Below are 24,121 nucleotides of genomic sequence, written 5' to 3'. Positions count from 1 at the left end.
ATCACTCATCATAATCATAATTATGCAAAACGTATAATAAGCTTACCTAGTTATACAAACATTCATGAAACAAGGTTGTTTTAAGAACTTTACAAAATAACTGATAATTCCTGAGCATATGCATTTCTAAAGGTAGAGAATTCTACAAAGACGCAACTAAATAATGAAGAGTAGAGTTAAATCTTGTTAAACGAACTGTTGGAAACTTTAATAACATACGATCACGAATTGTCATGTTAGTAGTCGAACTACCATGTAAAAACTGCACAAGATCAGACAGATACAGTGAAGCATCACCGTCGATAATTTTAAACACAACTGTATGCAGTTTAAACCTAATCCTGGGTTTAACCGGTAGCCAGTGAAGCTTGACCAGCAAAGGAGTGGCTGGTGTTAACCTGCCAACCGAACAGATTAGATGTGCCACCGTGTTTTGAATGAGTTGCAATCATTTTCCAAGAGTTTTGGCGCACTCATTATGTATGATATTACAGTAATCTAATCTAGATAGGGTTAGAGCCTGGACCAGCAATCTGAATTTATCACAGTCAAAATAGTTTTAGATTGTTCTCAGTTGTTATTTTTAGCTAAATGTTCAGCTAAAACTACCTGTTAAAATTCGTCCAATATCTTACCCACTCAGCAAATCATGGAATATTGACCTCTAAGGGGCATAGTTACTACTATGGGCTACTGTTAATCCCAGTTATTAGTAACTAGGTTTTGTTGCATCAAATGGAACATGTGCTAAAAGAGCATGAGCTGGTGGTAAAATAACATGTCTTAGTAGTAGCATATGTTAGTAACTATGGGCTTCTTTTACAAAAGCTGCGCTGCCGATTCTCGGTGTGGCAAATGAGAGGAAGCCCATTCAATTCCTATGGACACGTGGGGATAGCTAGCATGGCTTTGTAAAAGAAACCCTATGTCATTAAGGGGCTCATTTTTGAGGAGGAGTGGCCTAGTGGTTAGGGTGGTGGACTTTGGTCCTGAGGAACTGAGGAACTGAGTTCGATTCCCACTTCAGGCACAGGCAGCTCCTTGTGACTCTGGGCAAGTCACTTAACCCTCCATTGACCCAGGTACAAATAAAAACCTGTAAACAATATGTAAGCCGCATTGAGCCTGCCATGAGTGGGAAAGCGCGGGGTACAAATGTAACAAAAAAAAAAAACAAACACAAAAATGTCCAAAAAGTGGCATAAAGAAGCAGATGGACCTTTTTTTGTCCAAAACATCCAAATCGCTATTTTTGAAATACATTTTAAAGACGTTTTTCTATGCAGTTTGTCTGCAGTGCATCCAAATCACAAGGGGATGTGTTGGGGATGGAATTTGGACATTCCCACACCTAGGTTTAAAAGTTAGATGTTTTGAGCTACACTTGGTTCAATCACTACTAAAACACAAAACGGTGCCTTAACCCCTATTCCCTTGCACAGTACCCTTGTATGTTTTATCTTTCCCACCTTATTAATTCCCTTATCCCTTATTTGTCCTGTTTGTCTGTCCTGATCAGACTATGATATTAATAGACAAAGCTCTGTGATTTTATTGTATTTGTCTTTTTTTGTAAAATGTTGGAAAAACCCAGGGACTGTCTCTTCATGTTCAAGTGTACAGTGCTGCATACATCTAGTAGCACTATAGAAATGATAAGTAATATTAGTAATAGTAGTAGCAAATGACAGGATGACCACCGGAGGGATTATAGCATAACCCCCTTTATTCCCCCAGTGGTCAGTGACTCCCTCCCACCTCCCAAAGATGTGAATCATACAGTACATACCAGCCTCTATGACAGCCTCCGATGTTATAACCAGTCCTATTAGAGCAGCAAACAGATCCATGGAGTAGCTTAGTGATCGGTGCAGTGTACTGTAGAGAAGAGGACCCATGTCCATATCCCACTCTAACTGTTACACTTGTGGTGGAAAGTGTGAGCCCTCCAAAAACCCACCAAAATCCTACTGTACCCACATTCAGGTAACACCTGCAGACATAAGGCCTACTGTAGTGGTGCACAGTTGAGTACAGTAGGTTTTTGGTGGGTTTTGGAGGGCTCACCATACAATATAAGGGGGTAATGGTGGGATGCATACCTAGAACACTTTATGTGGTCCACTGCAGTGCCCCCTAAGGTGCCCCACTGCTCTGCTGGGATGTCTGTGTGGTCAGTCTACTAGGAATGCTGGCTATTCCCCCCCTCCTCCAATATGTCTGAATGGCTTGTTTTTGTGCATTTTTCCCTTGGACATTTTGTTTTGGTTTTTTTTTTTCCAAAAATAGTCACAAAATAAAATTGCACTGAGGAAAAAAGTCTACAAAATATCTAGTAAATGGCCATTTTGGAAACAAAAAGAGAGATTTTTTTCTGGTTCAAAAATCGCTATGTTCGCCACTTGATTTAAATCGGATTTAGATGTCATATCGAAAATGTCTCTGTACGTATTTGTTTTTCTATTAGTTTGTCAAAAGCATAAAATTTGCAAGAGTGAAAATTTTTAAAAACCCACCGTCAATACTTACTGGCTGTATACAAAACTTGCGAACGGTGTAGTCTACAAGAACTATGACATCCTCAACAGAAACACGAATATTTCCATATGTCCAGCATCCCTGATCAGGCCAGTACTGATAACATTTATCCTGCAGGGCAATAACAAAAGAAAGGCAGTCCTGATTAGCATTCCTGCAAGCTAATGTATAAGAATGACACTGAATTGCATGCTTCCACCTTAGCTATGAAGACTCTTGTTTTGTGGGTGGCTATTCAGGCAACAGCCAGTCTTTACTGGTAATTATTTAGATTACTCCAAAGCCCTGAGGAAAGATATGGGGTAAGAGGGTGCTGGGTATGAAATAAATAGGAAATCTTGAGTGTTCATCTATCCAAAATTTCAGAGAACAAACAAAGAAGATGACAGAAGCTGTCCCAGTTAGAGAGCCATATCTTACTTGTGGTCACTTACACTCAAGCTCTAGGACGGGCAACTGGGTATATACTTACCAGAGTGGACAGGAACAGTTGGACAGATTGGATGGGCCAACTGGTAATTTTCTGCCTTAATCTATTTTGTTACTGTTTTGAAATGTTGCTAAACACACGGCTTATTGTTCTCCACATATGTTCATATCTCTTACATAGCAAACTCTGGAGATTTGCATTGTGTAATGTGAGCAGTTCAACTGATTGTGTTGAAATCAGGCATAATGATTTCACACTCGAAGGTTTGGAGGGAGTGCGGTGGGGGAGGGGAGGGAAGCAACAAACAACTGATCCGGGCCTTTCACTGCCACAAATACACTATAATCCTCCATCTTGGATATGTGGTAATATAAGATTTCCCTTTAGTTTCTCTCCCACACCTTTCTATTCTCATGTCTAACTACAAAACTGTACAATAATTACTTCAGAAGGCCCAGTGAAAGCTCATCTTTATTTCAATAAAAGCAAATGAGCTAGATGATGAGAAACATCTATAGCTTCGGTAGGATTTTACAACACATTAAAATACCCCATTTTTTAGATCATAGATGTAAGCCACACAGTTTAGTAAATCAGTAGTCAGACCAAATCAGATAGAAACCTTTCATATACCAGTTTCTCTGAAGTTACAGAACTTGCATTGTTTTGGATTAGCAGGCCAAATGGACTTTTGGTAAACTGTAACAGTGATGTGTGTGTGAATTTAACAAACAGATGGAGTGTATGTATGTGTGTACACATGTATATGTATAAATATAGATAAGAAAATATATAGGCACATCTGTTTATGTTAGATATTTATGCATATGTTTTATCCTTACAGTTTATAAAATGTCCATTTAGCCTGGAAAACTACTCTCTGGACCTATCGGAAACAGGAACTGTGTACAGTAATATTCTGAAGACTGATATTTACAGGAACAATTCCAAAATCAAAATTTTCTTTTTTCTTTTGCATGGGACTGGTGGAGGGGGGGGGGGGGGGGGGGATCAATAAGTTAATCTTCCACATCAGACAGTAATTCTCAGCATAGCCAGAAAGCAATTTTTGGATGGGTATGCATTTCCTCTACACTCCCCTACCACATTTGAAAGTTAAAATACCTTAGCTGGCAGCATCCTCCAATCCTACCATCTGAAGCCATCCTGAGCCTGCCACCCCCACTCAGAAAAGTGCGGCAGTCAGCGACAGCATTTTCAGCCACCAACGCCAGCATGCTCAGTTCTTGTACATGAACAGACATTCAGATCCCTAATAAGTATGCATGAGAGAGCTTTGCTTACATATTCATGATCCTGAAAATCTGGCCTGTTTGCAGCTCTCCACGACTGAACTTGGACGAGTCTGCATTACAGTGTCCTATCTGCCACAGGACAGCACATTTAGCACACACTTATTTTTAGTGTGCGTTAAAAATGCTAGAACGCCTTTGTAAAAGGGGCCCAATCAGACTTGTCTTTCAAAAACTAGGCGTATTTCAAAACAGCTTAACTGTAACAGTCAAAATTTAAAGCTGTTTATTTTTCATGAAGCCTCTGCCACTTCTAATAACACTAAAAGGAAAAGAAAATTAGGCCTAGTAAAGGAAACAAGGTAGCATAACAGGCAATGCTCCAAATGGATAATCTTGACAATGGTGCCAATATACTAAGCCAAGGAAATTATTGACAACTGGATTTTAATATAAAAAAGGCATGGAAATTTTGAAATTTCAGGGTGGGGGGGTTGTGAACTTCTGCACACAAAGCCCCATTTGCAGTTTTGACCTTCGTAATAGTACATTTTGGCCATGTGAAATTCTATTCCAATTCAAAATTCATGAGTTGCTGCAATGCAGTATCATGCAAAGCAGTTCATTAATTATGAACTGAGCAAAATCCAAAGCGCACAAACTACTTTGTGGGCTGTTTTTTTTTCTGGCTTCCCCACAGCAAAATATTGCACAAAAGTTGCTATTGAGCTTATTCCCACCCATAGTAAGGAATATTTTTGCACACAGGCTGCTAACCCATGGGAAATCTGGCAACTTAGTACATTGGCTTCATTGTTTACTAGAAGTAAGAGAAACAGATCTGTAGCTGAATAAAGAGAGAGTAGGTATCAAAGAGTGAGAGAAAAAATATGTAGTTGGGTTAAATATTAACAAGAAAGTAAGCAATGAAAGCAGGAACTTTACAAGACTGAAAGCAAAACAGCACTGAAAAGATATGCAAAAACATTTTCTTTGACAAGCCTCTGCAAACATTTGCGCCTAATAAAAGCCTTTCACTGCAGAACTGTCTAAAGCCACAAAATCAGACTTCTGCCATGCAACAAATAGGTGAAAAATATCAGTGTTCAAGAAAAAATCAGTTGGCTGCTGCAGAGAAAAGCAGTGAGGCCTAGGGCTAGAAGATCTGTTTGGCCAGTGAGTGGATGCTGCTGCCTTTTCAAAGTCATATTTTGCTCTCTGAAAAGGTGGCTATAAAGCACATTAAAAGGCCCTTTTACTAAGATGCACTAAGCCCTAAAGTGGGCTTAGTGCGCTGAAAAATGCTTATCACAGGACACGCTAAAGCGTCTTGGGGGTAATTTTCCCTTTTCCACATGCTAACCTTGGAGGAGGCATGGTATGGGCAGGGAAAGGGCGTGGAAGCACTATTCAACTGGTGCGCTGACATTAGCGCACATAAGGAAAATTTGTGTGTAATTTAGGAGCCAAACTTTGCACCACGTTTTACTTAGTGTAAATTCTCATGCCTAAAATTGGGCACAGATCCCAGCACCAAATGCTATTTGTATAAATGGTGCCAAACTCCGAGCGCTGTTTATAGAATAGTACTTAGTGCAAAATTTTATTGGTGCTGTTTTTTCAGCACCACATATAGAATGTTGGCCATAATGGTCAATAGTGAGTGAGCAGTGATATTGGGAATGGGTGAAGAGGTGCCAATTGGGATTTGTGTACGTTTGTGCTTTGATGATTGCTCTATTATATTTTGTGTTTGTGGTATTTGATATGTGATAATTGTAATCCTCTCTGTCTTTAGGCAGGCTAGAAATGTGCAGCAAATAAAATAAATAGGTATCCCTGTTTTAGGTAGAATTTAACAGGACAACTTTCACATCACCAGGAATGTGCGTACTTTTTCCCTTTTCAGGGTGCTTATTTTTTCACCCAGTTCATCCTCCTCACAAAAAACTCCCAGGGACCCCAAAGTAAATGTGGTTTTCAGTATCAACAGTGTTCTTATGAGCAAACATCTCCTCCTTCTGTTGGAACGAGTGTGGGTTAAGCGGAGGCTTTGTCCACCTCTGGGGGATCTGTCCATATCTGAAGTCTGTTTCCATTTAAGATATGCTGATTTTGTTCTTGGGGAACAGGCAGAGGCACAGAGCTCTGAGCCAGTAGGTCGTCTTATCCATTGCTTCTTATTGGCAGCATGTTGTGCTTTAGCTACCCAGTGGAATAAGAGGACTCTGCCATCCCAAGCCCAAAAAGCTGTGGAGTTCCCAGTCAGATTTGAGAAGTCCTTCCCTATAAAAACCATTATGGGCAGTGGTGTGCTGGAGCAGGCTCTCACAGGCTCTTGAGAGCCGTTTGTTAAGTTTTTAAGAATTTTGGGAGCCGGTTCTCCATGGCTACTTTAACAAATGGATCCCAAAATGAGGGCTTGGGCCCCTCCTGAATTCTCTTTTACTTTGCTGGCGAGAGAGAGCCCCCTGTTAACAATTTACCAGCACACCCCTGATTATGGGATATTTAGAACAGCCAGCGTTTAAAATAGTGGTACAGAGTCTATTGCTGGGCCAATTAAGACTACTGTAATAGCATATTTAGGTTGTTCAAAAATTTTATTGAGAAAATTATAGACTATCCAAAATACGGAATTTCAATTAATTTTTTCTGCACATAAGGAGAGAGATTGACACTGTTGTTGATACGTCTTCATTGTTGCCGGTTGAGGCCCGCATACAGTTTAAATTATGCACAATGGTCTTCAATATTTGGAATGGTACAGTCCCTTCATATATGTTAAACCTAATTGGCTTTCCAAATGTTACTAGGTTTGGAATAACTAGAAATGCTTTAATATTACAGTTTCCTAGTCCTAAAGGTTTACGTTATAAAAAGGTCTTTTCTACCAGCTTTTCTTACCTAGCTGCCTAAATTCAGAATAGTCTCCCGATCCAGGTCAGGATTACTGGTATGTATTCTTTGTTTGGAAGATTTTAACAGCTTTCTTTTTTTTTTAGAAAATTCTTATTAGCTATATCCATTTAACTATTATGTGGTTATTCCTGCATGCTAAGGCCATTTTTACTGCAGGGATAAAATGGGAAATTTTTAGATTTTTCCATTAATGGCCACACACTAAGGACTCCTTTTACCAAGCTGTAGCAAAAGGGAGACGGCGCTGCTACATGTTTTACAAGAGCATTTCCTGCAGGAAATGGCCATGCGGCAAGTAAAGCACTTGCCACACAGCCATTTCGGAGGGAGCCCTTGCCGCCACCCATTGAGGTGGCAGTAAGGGCTCCCGCATTAACCCGGCAGTAACCGGGAATCAAGCAGCACTGCCTGATTACTGCCGGGTACTCTCCGGCACTACAAAAATAAATACATTTTTGTAGCGCCGGAAATGACAGTGTGCTAGGGGTGGGAAGTACCACTGGGTTGCTGTTGTAGCCCGGTGGTACTTCCTGTGTAGTGTAAAAGGAGCCCTAATTTTCCCATTAGTGCATGAGCTCCTACCACCACCTATGTTGTAGGCAGTAGGGACTCACACGCTAAACCTGCCCTAACTGTTTACTATTCAGCAATACCGACACGCTAACCGATTTGATTAGACGAGCCCACTCTCTCCCCCAGATATACCTCTTGTGCCAAAAACATTTTTTATTTTTTAGTGTGTGGGTAGTGCATGCACATGGCAAACTTACCACAGGATGTCTCAGCGAACCCCACGGTTTGCCATTTTTTGTTGTGGTAAGCATGTGTTACCACAGATTAGTAAAAGGGCCCTTTTATTAGTAAATAGATCCTACTGAGAATAATGGGGCTTGTATTAAATCACATTAGTTTAGGTTACTTTAATTATTTATATCCCACTAGCTGTTAAGCCCGTTAAAACGGGCGAGATTTCCAGCTACCCTCCTCGCCGCCGCTCCCTCCCCCCTCCGTGCCGGGCCCCCTGCACTGACCTGACAGCGCCTCTCACCTCTGTGTGAAAGCGCTGCAGGCAGCCTGCAGTGCTTCCACACGGAGGTGAGAGGCGCTGTCAGGTCACTGGAGGGGGCCCGATATGGAGGAGGGAGGGCGCGGCGGCGGGGATGGGGGGGAGGGTGGAGGTTGGTGCGCGCGATGTTCGTTTCCAGGCGGCAGCGTCCGACAGTGACTCAGACTCCGTTTCCCTCTCTGTTCCGTCCTCTGACGTCATCACGTCTTGACGCGAGGGCGGGACAGAGAGGGAAGTCTCTACTGCGCATTTGCAGGCGAGTCGGTCACTTGCCGTTTATGTGTTTGATTCTATAACCATCAAGATGGAACATAGACAGATCAAGATGTGTGATAGCACACATTAGTAAATCTAGCTCTTAATTTGCCGAGAGAGACTACCACAATAGACTTTTTCAAGGTTCAAGGGCCCTGTTTACTAAGCCGCACTAATGCTAAAAAGTTAGCGCACCCTCAGCGCGGATTAGTAAACAGGGCCTTAAGTGAGTTACAGAGATTAATTAGATCAGCTTTGCTAAGAAACAGAAGAATCCACTTAGCACAAAGGAGAAAGAATGCTCTCCCAGACAAACTAGAAATGCATTCATCCAAAGATAATTTACTGTCCAACAGGACATCAGGTTTATGAACAGTCTAAGAGAGAGGCAAAATAGTTTCCTGAAACTAAGGGGCCTTACTTACCTACAACTTGTTTTTTTTTCAGAGCCAAATATAGGTTACTTCTAAACCTTGAATTATAAAGTCAATATTGCCTGCCTGGGCATGGGGTATAATTAGCTGGATGTCATTTATGTTAGCAAAAAGTCTGAAGCCCCAAACTATGAGTGAGAATGGTTAATGAATGCATATAAGGTTAAATAATAGCGGTGAGAATATGAAACTTTGAGGCATACCAGATTGGTGAAACTGAGGGGAAGATTTAAACTCACCAAAGGTGACCGGTTGGTGGCAGCCCTCTAAAAATGAATGAAACCAAAATACATCAAAAATTATCAAGTAATGACTACTAAAGATTATCCCCCTAATTCTATATATAGCGCTCAAAATTACACATGCAATGTAACTGCTTAATGAGCCAATCAGAGCCAATCAGTAGGCACAATCAATTACTAATTGGAATTTATAGCCACATCTTTATAATTGCAGTTCTATAAAGATGGGCATGTTAATTTTTCTACCCAGGCCCAAAAAGGGGGTGTAGATATGGGAGGGGCATGGGCAGGTCAGGTGCGTTTCTAAGATTTGCGCGCACGCGCAGTGTCATAGAATTCTGGGGATCCATGCTTAATTTAGGTGCAGGGATTTACACCGGGGTTCAATTGGTGTATTTTGGGCATGGATCCCGGCAGTAAGCGCTATTCTATAAACGATGCCCCACTTTGATTGCCATTTATAGAATAGCGCCTAGTGCACATTTTTTGGTGCTCAAATTTGGGCACCATTTTGTAGAACTGAGTCCTACATATGTAGTGATGTTCTTACTTTCCCCCTCTCTCTACAGTTTTTTTTTTAGCGTTATTTACTGAATCTAGTCCTAAGTGTGGGAGGGAGTAAACTTAATAGCATCAACAGCTAGCTGACTGTAGCTACCAACTTCTCCATGTTTGAGATGTCTCTTTCAAAATATGAAAAACTAAATATCAAAAACATTATTTGCCAAAAAATGCCCATGAATGTTAGCATCCTGCAAAAAAATAACAGCATTAAATAAATAAACCCTCATCTGCCCCAGGAGGCACTATAAAGTAATCATCCTGAAATGGGCTTCTATCACAGGTTTCAGTTGGCGCTTCTAGAAAAAAAAGAACACAGAAAACAGCTCTCTAAAACAAGAGAGAAAAAAACTGTGTTCTCAAAAAAACCAAACAGCCAACTATATACTAATACAGATGAATTAACATTCCAAAAGGCACAACCTACATACAAAAATGCAAAACCAAAAACAGTTCAAAAGAACCCATGTGCTCAATACACTTATCTTCACAGCTGTAGACAATTGGAAGCCTCCAAAATCACCACGGAGCTATTCCTTATTTAATCATCATTCATCTCAACTACAAAGCATAATGGATTCAAACCCTCGACAGAGAGACCCCTTGTTTCATATTCTTCTTCAGGAGGTAGGGTCAAGCATTTTCAGAAAGGGACTACAAAATGGCGATAGTGGGAAATAAAGAGTTTACCTCTGTCCTTTCTTTCAAGTTTGTTAGCATGACAATTGTTGCAGATCTCTGTTCCCACACCATTTTCCAGAAGTCATTAACGGTTTCTTGTTTAGGACCTGCAAACACAAAGCCATATCATGAATCAAAAACAGCTGACATCAAGCTAATTTTGGGAACAAGATTCATTCTATTCATATGCAGCAGAATAAGTTGACCACAGGTAAAATGGCCCCTACCAATATTATGCTCAACATAGCATCAGTAATTAGAGAGCTTAGGGACAGGGCCAGAGATAGGTCTGTTTGGCCCCTCTAACCCAGAAGATGTTCCGCTACCCTCTATTACCCTTTCTAAAAGTCAGATGGTGTAAATAGGCAGAGTATATGATCTTTATATGTCATCATGCATTCTGTTTCTATGTAGCCAGTCAATAGGGTAAGAATTTTAAATGCAAAGATTTGTCTAGATACAACCCAAAGATAACCTAGACAAATCTTTCGAATATCAGCCTATGATACAAAACCAGGAAGAGTTCTAGATCAAAAAGCTCCTTATCGTACAAACTTGTAGAAGAGACTGAAAAGCAGGTGAAGATCAAATAATCAACTACATACATTCCTATCCACTGAACGCTATAATAAATATAATCTTGCTTTTGTGGCAGCTACGAAAGATGGTTATTCCCTGCTGATTGCTACTTCTGGCAGCATTAACCAATCCGCTCATCTTCCCGGCCTCCAAATATGAGCGGATTGATTAATGCTGGCATCGTTCTAAGCAGTCGTATGCCTTGATACAGCTTGAAAGCAAAATATAGTCTATGTCTATGTCGGACAAACCCCCCCGCTAATATATCTTTAAAGATGAGTATTGCAATTTAAGCATTTATAAAATCTAGAAGAATGGAGTAAAAGTTTTTTTAAAAAATCCTTTTTGCAAAAAAAATATTTTTGACAAAAATTATAAAGAACAAACATTTATATATATATAAAAAAAATTTAATTTGACATTAGGAAATTGATTCACCATGAACAGATGAGGAGGTGGGTGTGTAATTCTTGCTGAATTAAGGTGAAAATCAGTGAGTGACACCCTGAGGTTTGTGGTATACTTATGATTCATGGGTGATTGAGTTCTTTTGATATTTTCAGAGAGCTCCCTAAGAATATTCAGTGTCTTTAGAAATTACTAAGTACAGTATTCAGAACAAATCTGAGAAAACATTTCTTCATTCAATGTGTAATTAAGCTCTGAAATTGATTGCCAGAGAACTAAAATTGGTTAGCATAACAGGATTTAAAAAAGGTTTGGATAAATTCCTAAAAGCAAAGTTCATAAACCATTAATAAGATGGACTTTGGAAAATCCACTGCGTATTATAACCTTTTGAGATCATCAGGTACTTGTGAGATGGATGGCCACTGTTGTAAACAGTATGCTGAACTTGATGGACCTTGGACAGGAATCAAGTGGCTCAAATGGAGCTTTCATCAGCTGGGTGAGGATGACATCGAGTCCCCACGGCACTGTGGTTGGTTTCACTGGGGGTTTGAGCAGTAGCAAACCTCTCATGAATTGAATAGTTGGAGGTTGTACAGAGATGGGCTTGCCTTCTAAATGATAATAAGTGCCAACTGCATTAAGGTGAACCCTTACAGAGTTGGTCTTGAGACCAGACTCCAAAAAGTATAGAAGGTACTCAAGAAGGTTTTGTGTAGGACAGGAGAATGGATCTGGGGCTTTGCCGTCACACCAGACAGCATACCTCCTCCATTTGAAATTATATGACCTTTAGTAAAATCTTTTCTGGAAGCAAGCAGGAAACAGGTGATGTCCTCTTGCAGTTGGACAGAATCCACCACTACCCTCTGAACATCCAAGCCATGAGAACCAGAGATTGGAGGTTGGGATGGAAAAGTGATTCTTCATTCTGGGTAATGAGGGTTGGGGAAACACTCCAGCCTTCTCAGTGCTTCAGAGGATAGGTCCAAAAGAATAGGGAACCATATTTGCCTTGGACAATAGGAGGTGATGAAGATCACAGTTCCCTGTCTTGCTTGAGTTTCAGCAAAGTTTTCACTAACAGGGAAATAGGAGGATATGCTTATAGAAGACCCATTCCCCAAAGAAGGAGGAAAGCATCTGAGGCTAGCCTGCCATGTGATCTCAGTCTAGAGTAGTAATGGGGTACTTTGTTGTTGAGAAGCGAGGCAAAGAGTGCTCCAGTCTCACAAATTTCCCAGGCTGTCCTGATGCTGAGAGACCACTCATGAGGTTGCATCACCCTGCTCAGCCTATTAGACTGTTGTTCTACCCAGCCAGGTAAGTGACCCTAAACAACATACTATTCTGAGAGGCCCAGGTCCATAGCTCTAGCGCTTCCTGATACTGGAGGTACAAGCCCGTGCTTCCCTGCATGTTTATGTAGTGCATTACAACCTGGTTGTCCGTTTGAATTAGAACAATTTTGTGCAACAGCTGATTTCTTAAAGCCTTTAGAACGTTCCAAACCCACGGAATTCCAGGAGAATGGTATGTAACTGAAGGGCAGATGATAGCATGCAATTCTCTCTAGTCATGGGGTAGAAGTGCGGGAGGATTGTGCCTGAGCATGTGCACTTGTTTGACAGGTCTAGGCTGTCAAAAGCCCAGACCTGTCAAACACAGGGGCTGGAGGTCCATGGGACCACCAAACCCCAACTACCCCTGCCCCGAGCAAGGTGAAAAGGGAGCTGGAGGTCCAGCAGACCTCTGGTCCACCCGACACCCCTGACACAGGTTCATGGAGAGCTGGAGATCTGATGAGTCTCCAGCTCCCCTACTCCCCCACCCCAGCATTTCTAAGAAGTCCCTGGTGGCCCTGTGGGCGATCGACGACCCCCCACCCCAGCTAAAGAGAGCTGGTGGTCCGGCGGACCTCCGATCCCCCCAACATAGGTTCAGGGGGGAATGGAGATCTGGTGGGTCTCCAGCCCTCCCTAACCCCTCCCCCCAGCATTCGGAAGAAGTCCCTGATGGCCCAGTGGGCCGCGGTCAATCCCCCCACCTCTTAGGTTGGAGGAGGGAGGTGGTCTCCGTCCTCTTCCTTCAGCGCCGCCTGCAAAATGGCGGTGCCAGAGCCCTGCCCAGTATATCCTGGGATGCGCTGGGCAGGGCTTCACACCAAATGCATACTGGACAGTGCTCACCATTCCAATGGTCTGCAAACCCTAATGCCAGCTCCAAGCTGGCGTAGGGTTTGCCGTGGCCAGCAAGCCAATCTTTGGCGCGCTGGTTGCTGATCTTTGGGGATGAAAATAGGTTTAGCATGCATTTGCATGCTACTTGTGCTAAGAGCCCTGTTTTGCATGCATTTGCATGCTAATTGTGTTCAGAGCCCGCGAGCGTGTTGTTTCACACGCTCAGAGGCTCTGATCATGGGGCTGTAGCAAATGCAGGTGCCAGTATGGCGCTAACAGCCTGTAGCGCCTGCATTTGCTTCTGATCATCAGCCCATGAGTCTTCTGTGAGGACCCCCCCCCCCGACCCTGAGCTCATCTCCAAATATGATCCGCCAATTATATAACAGTATTAGGTCTTTACTTTCATCCCCCTTGCTACAGAGAGATCTTGCACTTCTCCTTTTACCTAATTCTTTTCTATTTATGTATGCAGCTGGTTGTACTTTGCAAAGTCATTTCCCTTTAGCAACTCATCTCTAAAGCAAAGCAGGCAACAGCCTCTTTAGCTTTGTTTGTTCATAATCAAAGTGGAGCTTGAATCAAAATGGATTCTGATTCTCTGTGTTCTATTGTTCACAGCCTTGGTCAGACTCCGGAGTTTGTAACTCTCTATTCCCTCTATCTACTCAGTCTCTTAGTGCCCCAAAAGTGGGCACTGTGACCCTTATTTACAAAATATAGAAACACAGAAAATAACGGCCGATAAAGGTCATATGGCTCATCCCGTTTGCCCATCCATATCATTCACTATCTTTTCCTTCCCCTAAGAGATCCCACATGTCTGTGCCACGCTTTCTTGAATTCAAATACAGTCCTTGCCTTCAGCCTCTCCAGGCATCCATTACCCTTTCTTTTTCCGCCTTTTTAAAAAATCTGTTTTACTAATAACAAACTATAACAATATAATCTCGCTCAGAGGTACATACTCAATCAAAACAAGAGTCATAAATACAATATAATCCACATATCTCAATTCAATCTAATAAACCTCTGTAACATCACCCCTAAATTTCCCTCTTCCCTTAACCCTCCCTCCTCCCCCCCATTACATACAGGTAAACCTTGCTATGTTCCAGTTGCAAAATTTCATATTTCCAAGGGTGTGCGTATATGTAGATTAACTTGCAGAATAATTTTCTGGAGCTTGGACCTAGAAAGTCAGGGTATGGTCCATAGTGGGATATTGTCCATGAAGGATTGTTCCACCAGCATCCAGGACTTGGAGTTTCCCTGTAACCATTCAAAGTTTTCAACTGAGCAGCTTTATAATAACATTCAAAACGTGGACCTCCAAATACACCGTTGTTTGGATTGATATATCTCTACACACTCTTGGGGGCTTTTTACTCCAAATGTATGCAAATGCTTTCCTGTGGAGTCTTTGAAAAAAATTCCTTGTTATTGGAATGGGTATCGCCTTGAACAAGCATTCTCCCTAACCTTGATAATTACACCCCTCCCAATGCTCCGGTTCTGGTATGAATTCTTTCAATTGTGGGGGAATATTAAGTTCATAAAGCTCTTTATGGGATGTGGATAAGTTGACCCCCAGGTATCTAATGTATCTTGGGGCCCAGCGAAATGGAAACAGACCCTGTAGTTGTTGTGCACCCATAGCATCAATGTTTATATTTAGTATTTCTGATTTAGACATATTTGTACGAAAGCCTGAGACCTTCTCATATCACTGTAAAGTATCAGAATTATTTGTGTTGGACAGGATCAGCAGTATGTTATGTGCGAAGAGCAGAATTTTATGGGTCAGTCCCCACAGATTATTCCATTTATCCACATGAGAGTTCTACTGTAACTACCTGGGCAAGCGGGTCGATTGATAAAGCAGACATAAATGGTGAGAACACATCCTTGACGTGTGCCCCGTTGTAGCTCAAACTGCTCTGTATAAACACCATTTTTTTTAAGGTCAGCCAATACTTTCCTATAGAGTGAATGTACCCAATGCAAGTAAGGACCTGTGATGCCCAATTTCTCTAGAATTGTAAACATATAAGGCCAGTAGACCCTATCAAAGGCCTTCTCTATATCTAGGACCTTTGGCAGAGCAGCCTGATTAATCACCTGTAAAGCTCATCTGATATCATCAGTTATCTGTCTCCCCGCTATAAAAGCTGCTTGGTCTGGATTAACCAATTGAGGCATCAATCGTTGAAGTCTGGTGGCTAGGATTTTCATGAAAATTTTACAGTCTGTCCCTAATAGTGAAATTGGCCTATAAGCCCCACACTGAGATGGATCTTTGCCTAGCTTGTGGATAATAGTGACTGCTGCCGGTGCCGGTACTGAAATGCCAAGCCACCCTTCAGGGGTGGGGTGATCTCTAAGGGACCCACCCCACAATAGCCAGGCCACATGCAACCAGTCACAGAATCTATGACAAGGCAGATTTGGTGTGTAGAGCCTGAGCTCTTTCATTAAAACTTGAGGACCATGGGTCAGTTTTAGCAGACAATGGAAAAGGTGCCAGTACTCAGTACCCCCAAGTACCCCCTCAAAAAAAGCCCTGCAGTTAGGTCACTTTTTGGTCTAGACTGAGGGTACTCAGTTTATTATTAGACATCTAAATTCTAAGTACACCACATCTAGCGCTCCCCTGAAATCCATCTGTTTGGTCACCCAGTCAAAGAAGTTAATCAGATTAGTCTCACAAGATCTTCCTTTAATAAAACCATGCTGTCTTGGGTCTTGTGAGCCATTTGATTCCAAAAACCTCTCTATTCTCTGTTTTAGAAGTGTTTCCATTAATCTACTCACCACAGAGGTAAGACTAACTGGCCTGTACTTCCCAGTCTCCTCCTTACTTCTGCTTTTGTGGAGAGGGACCATATCTGCCCTTCGCCAGTCCTCTGGGACCACTCCCGACTCTAGAGATACACCTTAAAGGTCAGACAATGGAGCCGCCAGAATTTCTCTGTTCCTTCAGTACCCTTGGATGCATCCCTTCAGGCCCCATAGCTTTGTTTAGATTTAGTTTAGCTAGCTTCTCATGAACACAGTCTTCTGAAATTTTGTTAAGTTCTACCATACATCCATTCATAATAGCATTTGTCTTCTGTGGTCCTACTCCTGGTTTTTCATTGGTTTTATGCTGGAATAATCCTAATCCTGCTACTGGAAGACAAAATTGATTTGCTACTGGCAAAGATTTTAGCAGTATTCTACCTACATAAGCTAGCCCTACTGGTTGCTGCAGCAGAAATTGCTTCTTGATCCAGATTTCATATAAGAATGCTATGGTATTGATTGATACTTATCTGGCTCATACCAAAACTCAACTTGCAATTTCAACTGAGTTGCCAGTTGAAGTCACCAATTCTTTGGCATGGACTATGGTCAGACTGAATCTGAATAAAGGCCTAGGTCTGTATATCTCCATGCAAACAGATGATTGCGATGCAATTCTCAAGAGGTGAGGACTAATCCTTCTGTACCAGTTCTGGATGTGGTTCTCAGTGGAGAAATCCCTACACAATAAAAGCTAAAGAAATGATGGCTATCCTTTTGGCTCTGATAATTCTCTCAAAATCTGTTTTGAACAAACATGTGAGAATCAGACAGATAACTTCATGAATATCAGTGAAGCTGGGTAAGAGCACTAATTAGTTAGCCAGGATGGATTAACTATTGAGCAGATTAGCTAAGCAGAATAGCCCTGCAACAAGAAAATGTGAGTTAGCGTATTCAAGATGATATGTTCTTATATATTATAAATCCAATGACAGCACCCAAAGCTCCCAAGGATCTTCAGTCATTACAGGGCTGAATGCAATGACCATAAATGCCTTAAACCATTAAATGCTACAGTGGATAAATGGCCATCAGCAGATATAGTCATTTGGAGATGGAGTTCTCCAAGGTTCTGTCAATCCCACTCTCTAGCTGTGCTAAATCCCACAGGCACTCACACTGGGAACAATGTGGGGCTTCTGATCGTTGGGACATGAGTGTGTGAAGCACAGGAGCCAGCTCTTTTACTCTATCCAGAGAGAAAACATTTGTAATGTGTTTGACACCCCCTATCATTTTGAAATGTTGGCACCTGTGATGCACAGTATAACAGAATCAGAAATTTTCTGCCATCATTTTTCATGTTTATCCATTTCTTAAACAATCAGAATTTTCCCTCCTAGCTTTACAAACCAGGCTGCCAGTTCTGCAGGTATTTAGCTAATACACTGTAGTTGAGATATAAGAGCATTTCAGAAGACCTTTCCTTTCAAACATACGGTAACTGGTACAAATACAGATGGACATGTATAGGAACTGCTGTAGAAGTGAAAGCAGTTTAACTCAGAAGGCTGAAGCTATTTGGATGCTGCAGACCTCTAGTATACTTTCCAAGAGGCTCAGAGACTCATTGGTTCTGACTAGAAAGCAATACTAAAATTCCTACTTTACCAAAGTTACTGGGGAAAAACGCTGTCTGCAAAATGTGTTCTTTTAGTTTTTCAGTTCCACCACCTTTTTTACATCAATGTATCTAAATATCTATGTATAAGGTATCACTATCATGCTATAATCAGCACTGGCACTAAGCCAGCCTACTGCAAGATAAACAACTGGATCAATTTTGATCATGAAATGTTTGTTAAAATGTGAAAGAATTACTATCTCTGGCTGTACACGAAATTTTTTTCTTAAATATTTTGTATTTTGATGCTTCTTGCATTATGATTCCTTCCTCATTTTTATTGTTGTAATTTGAATACTGTATTTTTAATTTGAAAATTGTATTTTTAATTTGATAATCTTCTATATATATAAAAGGCAACCCCAACGTTCTGAAGCCTCCACGGAAGTTGAGGCGCCCGAGATATCCGGTGTGCCCTGGAGTGTCTGCACCGCCCTCGCGTCAAAACGTCATGACGTCGAGGGCGGAGCTATTGACACTCGAGGGCTGAAACGGCCCACAGCGAACAAGGCAAGTAGCTTCGAGGGACGGAGGGAGGGCGAACAAGGCAAGTAGCTTCGAGGGACGGAGGGAGGGGGCCCCTTGCTAGCGCCCGTTTCATTCCGCTCAGAAACGGGCATTTTTTCCTAGTTATTTTATAAACAGGACATAAGATTTGATAATGCTATGCTATGTTATTGTGCATCTCAACAGAACAACAGGGTTTCCTCTGCAGCATCATGCTATGTATTAGATATATGTCTACATACCATTTTGTTTCATGTCATTCACAGTATGAACCAGTAAAAATGTAATGAGCTTGCAACCCACACATGCGTTCCTTATTTGTAGCCGCAGGAGGGGAATTCTATAAGGGGGAACCTAGATTTAGACTTTAGGAAAGCACCTATTTAAAAAGCCTCTTGCCTACTTCTCTTTATAGCAGAGGTTCTCGACCCAGTTCTCAAGACACACCAAGGCAGTGTGGTTTTCAAGAAACCCACAATGCATATGCATGAGATACATTTGCATACACTGCCCCCCCCCCCCCCCTCGTATCCTGAAAACCTGAATGGCTGGGTGTGAACCAAGTACTGGGTTGAGAATCCCTGCTTTATAGAATAAAAGCATTAAGTTGCTTAAAACACATCTATATTTAAGGCATGAGCACTTACACCTGCCATAGAGCTGGTGTAAAATGCTCACATCTAGACTGCAAAAGATTGTGTATAGATCCAGTGGTTCACAAACTTTCTCGGGTCATGGCGCCCCTAGGCTACACATTTCTTCTCAAGTCACCCCCTCTCCGGTCCCCACCCCTACCAGAATTGAGTCCTACCTTTGCTGGCGAGAATGACCAAGCCTCACTAGCTGAAGAGGTCCACTGCCTGAGGTCCAAGCTCCATGCTGCTTGTATAAACAAATCGGTAGCGTGCTTCACCCACCAACACCTGCATTCCCATGAATGCCCTCCTTCTCCCTCCCCTTCCATTCAGCTTCTGCCCTCCTTCTGTCTCCACTTTCATCCAACCTCTGCCCTCTATCTTCCTTCCATCCAGCCTCTGCCCTCCCTCGTGTTCCCCCTTCCATCCAGCTTAAGCCCCCCTCTCTGTTTCACCCCCCAATCCAGAGTCTGCCTCCTCTCTGTCCCCGCTTCCCTCACACACCCATCCCTGCCGCTACTGATTTTTATAGATGAGCAGCAGCAGTGGCAAAACAAACTGTAGCCACGCGGCACCAGACTCTCCATACACACGGCTGCTGGCTGTGCCCTGGAACAGGAAGTGATTGTCACGTTTGTGACCATATTCCATGCTGGGCTTGCTTTGGGGTAGCTCCAGTCAAGTCTGGCCGGCTGAAAAATCCTGAAGCCTGGGGGAAAATTCTGAGTCCCATTCCAGTCAAGCCAGATCCGGTCCGGGATCCTGTTCTTGCCAAGCCATGCTTTGCTGTCAAGCCTCACCCTTCTTCATGACCTCAGCTGGGAGTGCCTTTATCAAGCACCTGGGAACTTTCTGGTTTGCCTTTGCAACAGAGGTCCTCAGAGGAGTTTTCCTTTGATGAGAGTTAGTTGCAGTGCTTCTTCCTGTTTTCAGCTTTGACCCTGCTAGCCTTTTGGATTATTCTACTGTCTGCCGCCTGCCTAGAGACCCGGCTTGGTTTTGGATTATTCTACTGTCTGCTGTTTGCCTAGAGACCCAGCTTGCTTATGGACTTTTCTACTGTCTGCCGCCTGTCTGGAGACCCCAGCATGTATTGCCTCAGCTGCAGTTTCTGTCCGGTGGTTCCTGGTCTGGGATTGACGGTACGTCTATTTTACCTTGTCTTGTGTTTGGGTGATTCTCCTGCTGCTGTCACTCTGCGGCAGTGGTCCAAGGGCTCACTACCCAGAGGTTCTGCGAGAAACCTGACAGTTTGCAAAGGCCATGAGCTCGGAGGAGTCACCCGTCTTGCAGGCGCTCAATCTGCAGCTGGCGCAGGTGAACAACGGCCTCCATGTCCTGGGGGCTCGTATAGACCAGTTAGAGAGACTTATGTCTGCATCCCTAAAAGCAGCAGCAGATGCTTCAAGTTCAGGTTCAGTTCCAGCAAGAGCTCCGGTTCCCTCAGGGATCTGTCTGAAGTCACCACCTAGATATGATGGTAATCCCAAGGACTGTAGAGGTTTTCTCAACCAGTGTGAAATAATTTTTGAGCTCCAGTCCCAAGATTTCCCTACTGAGAGAACCCGGATAGCTTATATCATGTCCCTATTGTCCGGTCAAGCCTTAGCCTGGGCATTTCCTCTTTGGGAGAAGGACGATCCGGTGCTACATGATTTCCGTGGTTTTGTGGATCAATTTAAGCGAGTTTTTGAAGAACCTGGGAAGGTTACTTCTGCAACTTCTGCCCTCCTGAGACTCAAGCAAGGAACACAAACCCTGGGTGACTATGCGATTAGGTTCCGCACCTTGGCTTCTGAATTAGACTGGAACAATGAAAGTCTGGTCGCGATCTTTTGGCAGGGGTTGGCACCGCAAATTAAGGATGAGCTGGCCGGACGGGAACTTCCCACCCGGTTGGATGACCTTCATAAACTTTGTAACCTGATTGACATTCGATTCCAGGAGCGTGGCCGAGAACGGCGTTTCTTAGAAAAGATTGGGCTTAAGACACCTAGTCATCGAGTTTTACCACAGGCTCCTCATCCGCCGGAGGTCATCTCCCAACCTTCAGTAGAACCCATGCAACTAGGTCATACCCCTCTCACGGTGCAAGAGAAACAGAGACGGCGGACCCTTAATCTATGTCTGTATTGTGGTGTTACGGGACATTATGCAGACCGGTGCCCAAATAAACCTGGACCCTCAGATCAGAAGCTGACCGCAGGTACCATAGTGGGCTTATCTCTGGCCTTAGTTTGTAATCAAGTGTTATTACCAGCAGTACTTGAGTTAAACCAAGGAGAGGAGCATACTGAAGTCTTTGTGGATTCCGGGGCAGGAGGGAATTTTATAAGTGAGTCCCTGGTCCGTCAATTTAATATTCCTACACAGAGGTTATCTAAGACCATTTCGCTACTCTCAGTCTATGGCAACACGCAGGGCTACATCAGCACGCAAACAGGTCCTGTGCACCTGCATATTGGTGACCACAAGGAAGAGATTTTACTTTATGTCCTCCAGATGGCCATACAACCCATCGTGTTGGGACTACCTTGGCTGCAAAGGCACAATCCGACTTTTGACTGGGGAAGTGGTGAGATCCTGGACTGGAGCAAGCCTTGCAAGGAATATTGTCTCGTTCCCCATACTGGTAAGGTAGACGACGAGCCGCTGGACTTGAATGATGATGCATGGATTGATATGAGTGACGCCCAATCTCTGGATTCTGATGCTTCAGCGCTCACTGTAGCCACCGCTTGGATACTAACCCCTAACCAACACTTTCAGGCTGAAGCCGGTACTACGTCCAAGACTACGCTCACCTCCAGAGGAGGTTCCAAGAAGGCTCCGCGCAATGCTAGTTCTTCTACTATACCCGTAAAACAGAACCCGGGTATGGCTTGTGGTTCCGTTCCCATGCAATATGCTAACTCTAACCCTAGGCACACGGTCCAGCCTTGTTCACCTTCCAGAGATTTGCCTCCAATCTCTAGTTCTTTAGGTCCTGATCATTTCCCTAAACTTGTCAGCGGGTTTCACCGAAGATATCCCTGGAGACCCAAGACACCCGAGGAGACTGGGGGAGCCTTGAGGGGGAGGTACTGTCACGTTTGTGACCATATTCCATGCTGGGCTTGCTTTGGGGTAGCTCCAGTCAAGTCTGGCCGGCTGGAAAATCCTGAAGCCTGGGGGAAAATCCTGAGTGCCATTCCAGTCAAGCCAGATCCGGTCCGGGATCCTGTTCTTGCCAAGCCATGCTTTGCTTTCAAGCCTCACCCTTCTTCATGACCTCAGCTGGGAGTGCCTTTATCAAGCACCTGGGAACTTTCTGGTTTGCCTTTGCAACAGAGGTCCTCAGAGGAGTTTTCCTTTGATGAGAGTTTGTTGCAGTGCTTCTTCCTGTTTTCAGCTTTGACCCTGCTAGCCTTTTGGATTATTCTACTGTCTGCCGCCTGCCTAGAGACCCGGCTTGGTTTTGGATTATTCTACTGTCTGCTGTTTGCCTAGAGACTCAGCTTGCTTCTGGATTTTTCTACTGTCTTCTGCCTGTCTGGAGACCCCAGCTTGTATTGCCTCAGCTGCAGTTCCTGTCCGATGGTTCCTGGTCTGGGATTGACGGTACGTCTATTTTACCTTGTCTTGTGTTTGGGTGATTCTCCTGCTGCTGTCGCTCTGCGGCAGTGGTCCAAGGGCTCACTACCCAGAGGTTCTGCGAGAAACCTGACAATGATGTTCAAGGGGGCAGAATCATCAGCCGCGTGTATGAAGAGTCTGGCATCTTGTGGCTGCAGCTTGTTTTGCCACAGCTGCTGCTCATCTAGAGAAGCAGCAGCAGTTGCGGCAGGGAGGCGTGTGTGTGTGGGGGAAGCGGGGACAGAGAGGAGGCAGATGCTGGATTAGGAGGAGCAGTAGTGGTTCATGTGAAAGCGGGAGGGAGGTCGGGATTTGCTGCGGCATCCTGAGAGTTCGCTGTGGCACACCAGGGTGCCGCAGTGCACTGTTTCGGAACCACTGGTATAGGTTATATGATTTTATAATTGACAGACATATGCATGCATTCTAACCATGCTCTGCCCAAACACTGCCCATGTGAATGCTCACCCGCAAAGTAAGCACCATTGCATCTAGGACAGAACTTACAGAATACCAGTGAGTCAGAAACTGCTCACTTATGTGCGTATGCGTTCACATATCTATGTAAATGCCTACAATGCTGGCATACTTGCGTGTTCTGGGTGCATAAAACTAGGCAGCTCATTACAGAATTACCGTGAAATGATCTATTATACTAACAAGCAACAATATCAAAGAACAGACATTTAAGAGAAGAAGCTTATAAACGCACTCTTAGATTAAAACATTAATTACCTTGAGCGGCTATAAATTTATTCTTTTCCTTGTAACCCTAGAAGATGGAAATTCACAATTATGGTGTGTCACGGTGGAATTTGTTGCCAGAGGATGTTATCAATGCAGAAAGCACAGCTGGGTTTAAAAAGGGTTAGGCAAGTTTCTGGACAAATAGCCCACAAATCATATATATATCCCTTGGAATGAGCAACAAGGAATGGAACTAGCACATCTTATTTTCTTACATTCTTAAGTACTATTCTTTTTGTCATTATTATTATCATTGTTGTTATTATTATATATTGCATTTTTGTCATATACAAAACCAATATTATTTTCCACAGCTCTATACAACATACAAACTGTCCCCCCTCCCTCGCTGTCTTTCTCATCACCATAGAAGTGATGGAAACGTTTCACTCATCCCCTTTCTTATATACTAATTCTAAGATGTAGGGCAGTGGTTCCCAAACCTGATTCTGGAGGCATCCCAGCCAGTCAGGTTTTCAGGATATCTATTCATGAGAGAGACGTGCATGCACTGCCTCCACTGTATGCAAAAATATCTCATGAATATTTATTGTTAATACCAAACTCAGGGTTAAATCCTCAATAATTAGCCAT

General features: G+C 43.1%; 1 protein-coding gene across 5 annotated transcripts in view; it reads right to left on the bottom strand.

Moving 5' to 3' along the window:
- The window catches only part of PTPRE (protein tyrosine phosphatase receptor type E), a 435,598-nt gene that overhangs the window by 109,962 nt on the left and 301,515 nt on the right, over window positions 1–24,121 (bottom strand). For 4 of the 5 annotated variants that reach the window (XM_030202956.1, XM_030202957.1, XM_030202961.1 and 1 more), the window contains 4 exons: window positions 23,516–23,552; window positions 10,392–10,489; window positions 9,138–9,164; window positions 2,530–2,649 (listed from right to left, as the gene is read on the bottom strand). In XM_030202956.1, the coding sequence (XP_030058816.1) occupies window positions 2,530–2,649; window positions 9,138–9,164; window positions 10,392–10,489; window positions 23,516–23,552 (282 nt within the window). The remainder of the gene's footprint in view (window positions 1–2,529; window positions 2,650–9,137; window positions 9,165–10,391; window positions 10,490–23,515; window positions 23,553–24,121) is intronic. The other variant, XM_030202958.1, reaches the window with a different exon arrangement.

This window comes from Microcaecilia unicolor, chromosome 5 (assembly GCF_901765095.1).
Source record: "Microcaecilia unicolor chromosome 5, aMicUni1.1, whole genome shotgun sequence".
NCBI lineage: Eukaryota > Metazoa > Chordata > Amphibia > Gymnophiona > Siphonopidae > Microcaecilia > Microcaecilia unicolor.
The sequence above is the reverse complement of the archived record's forward strand: the minus strand, read 5'-3'. Positions and strand labels throughout refer to the sequence as shown.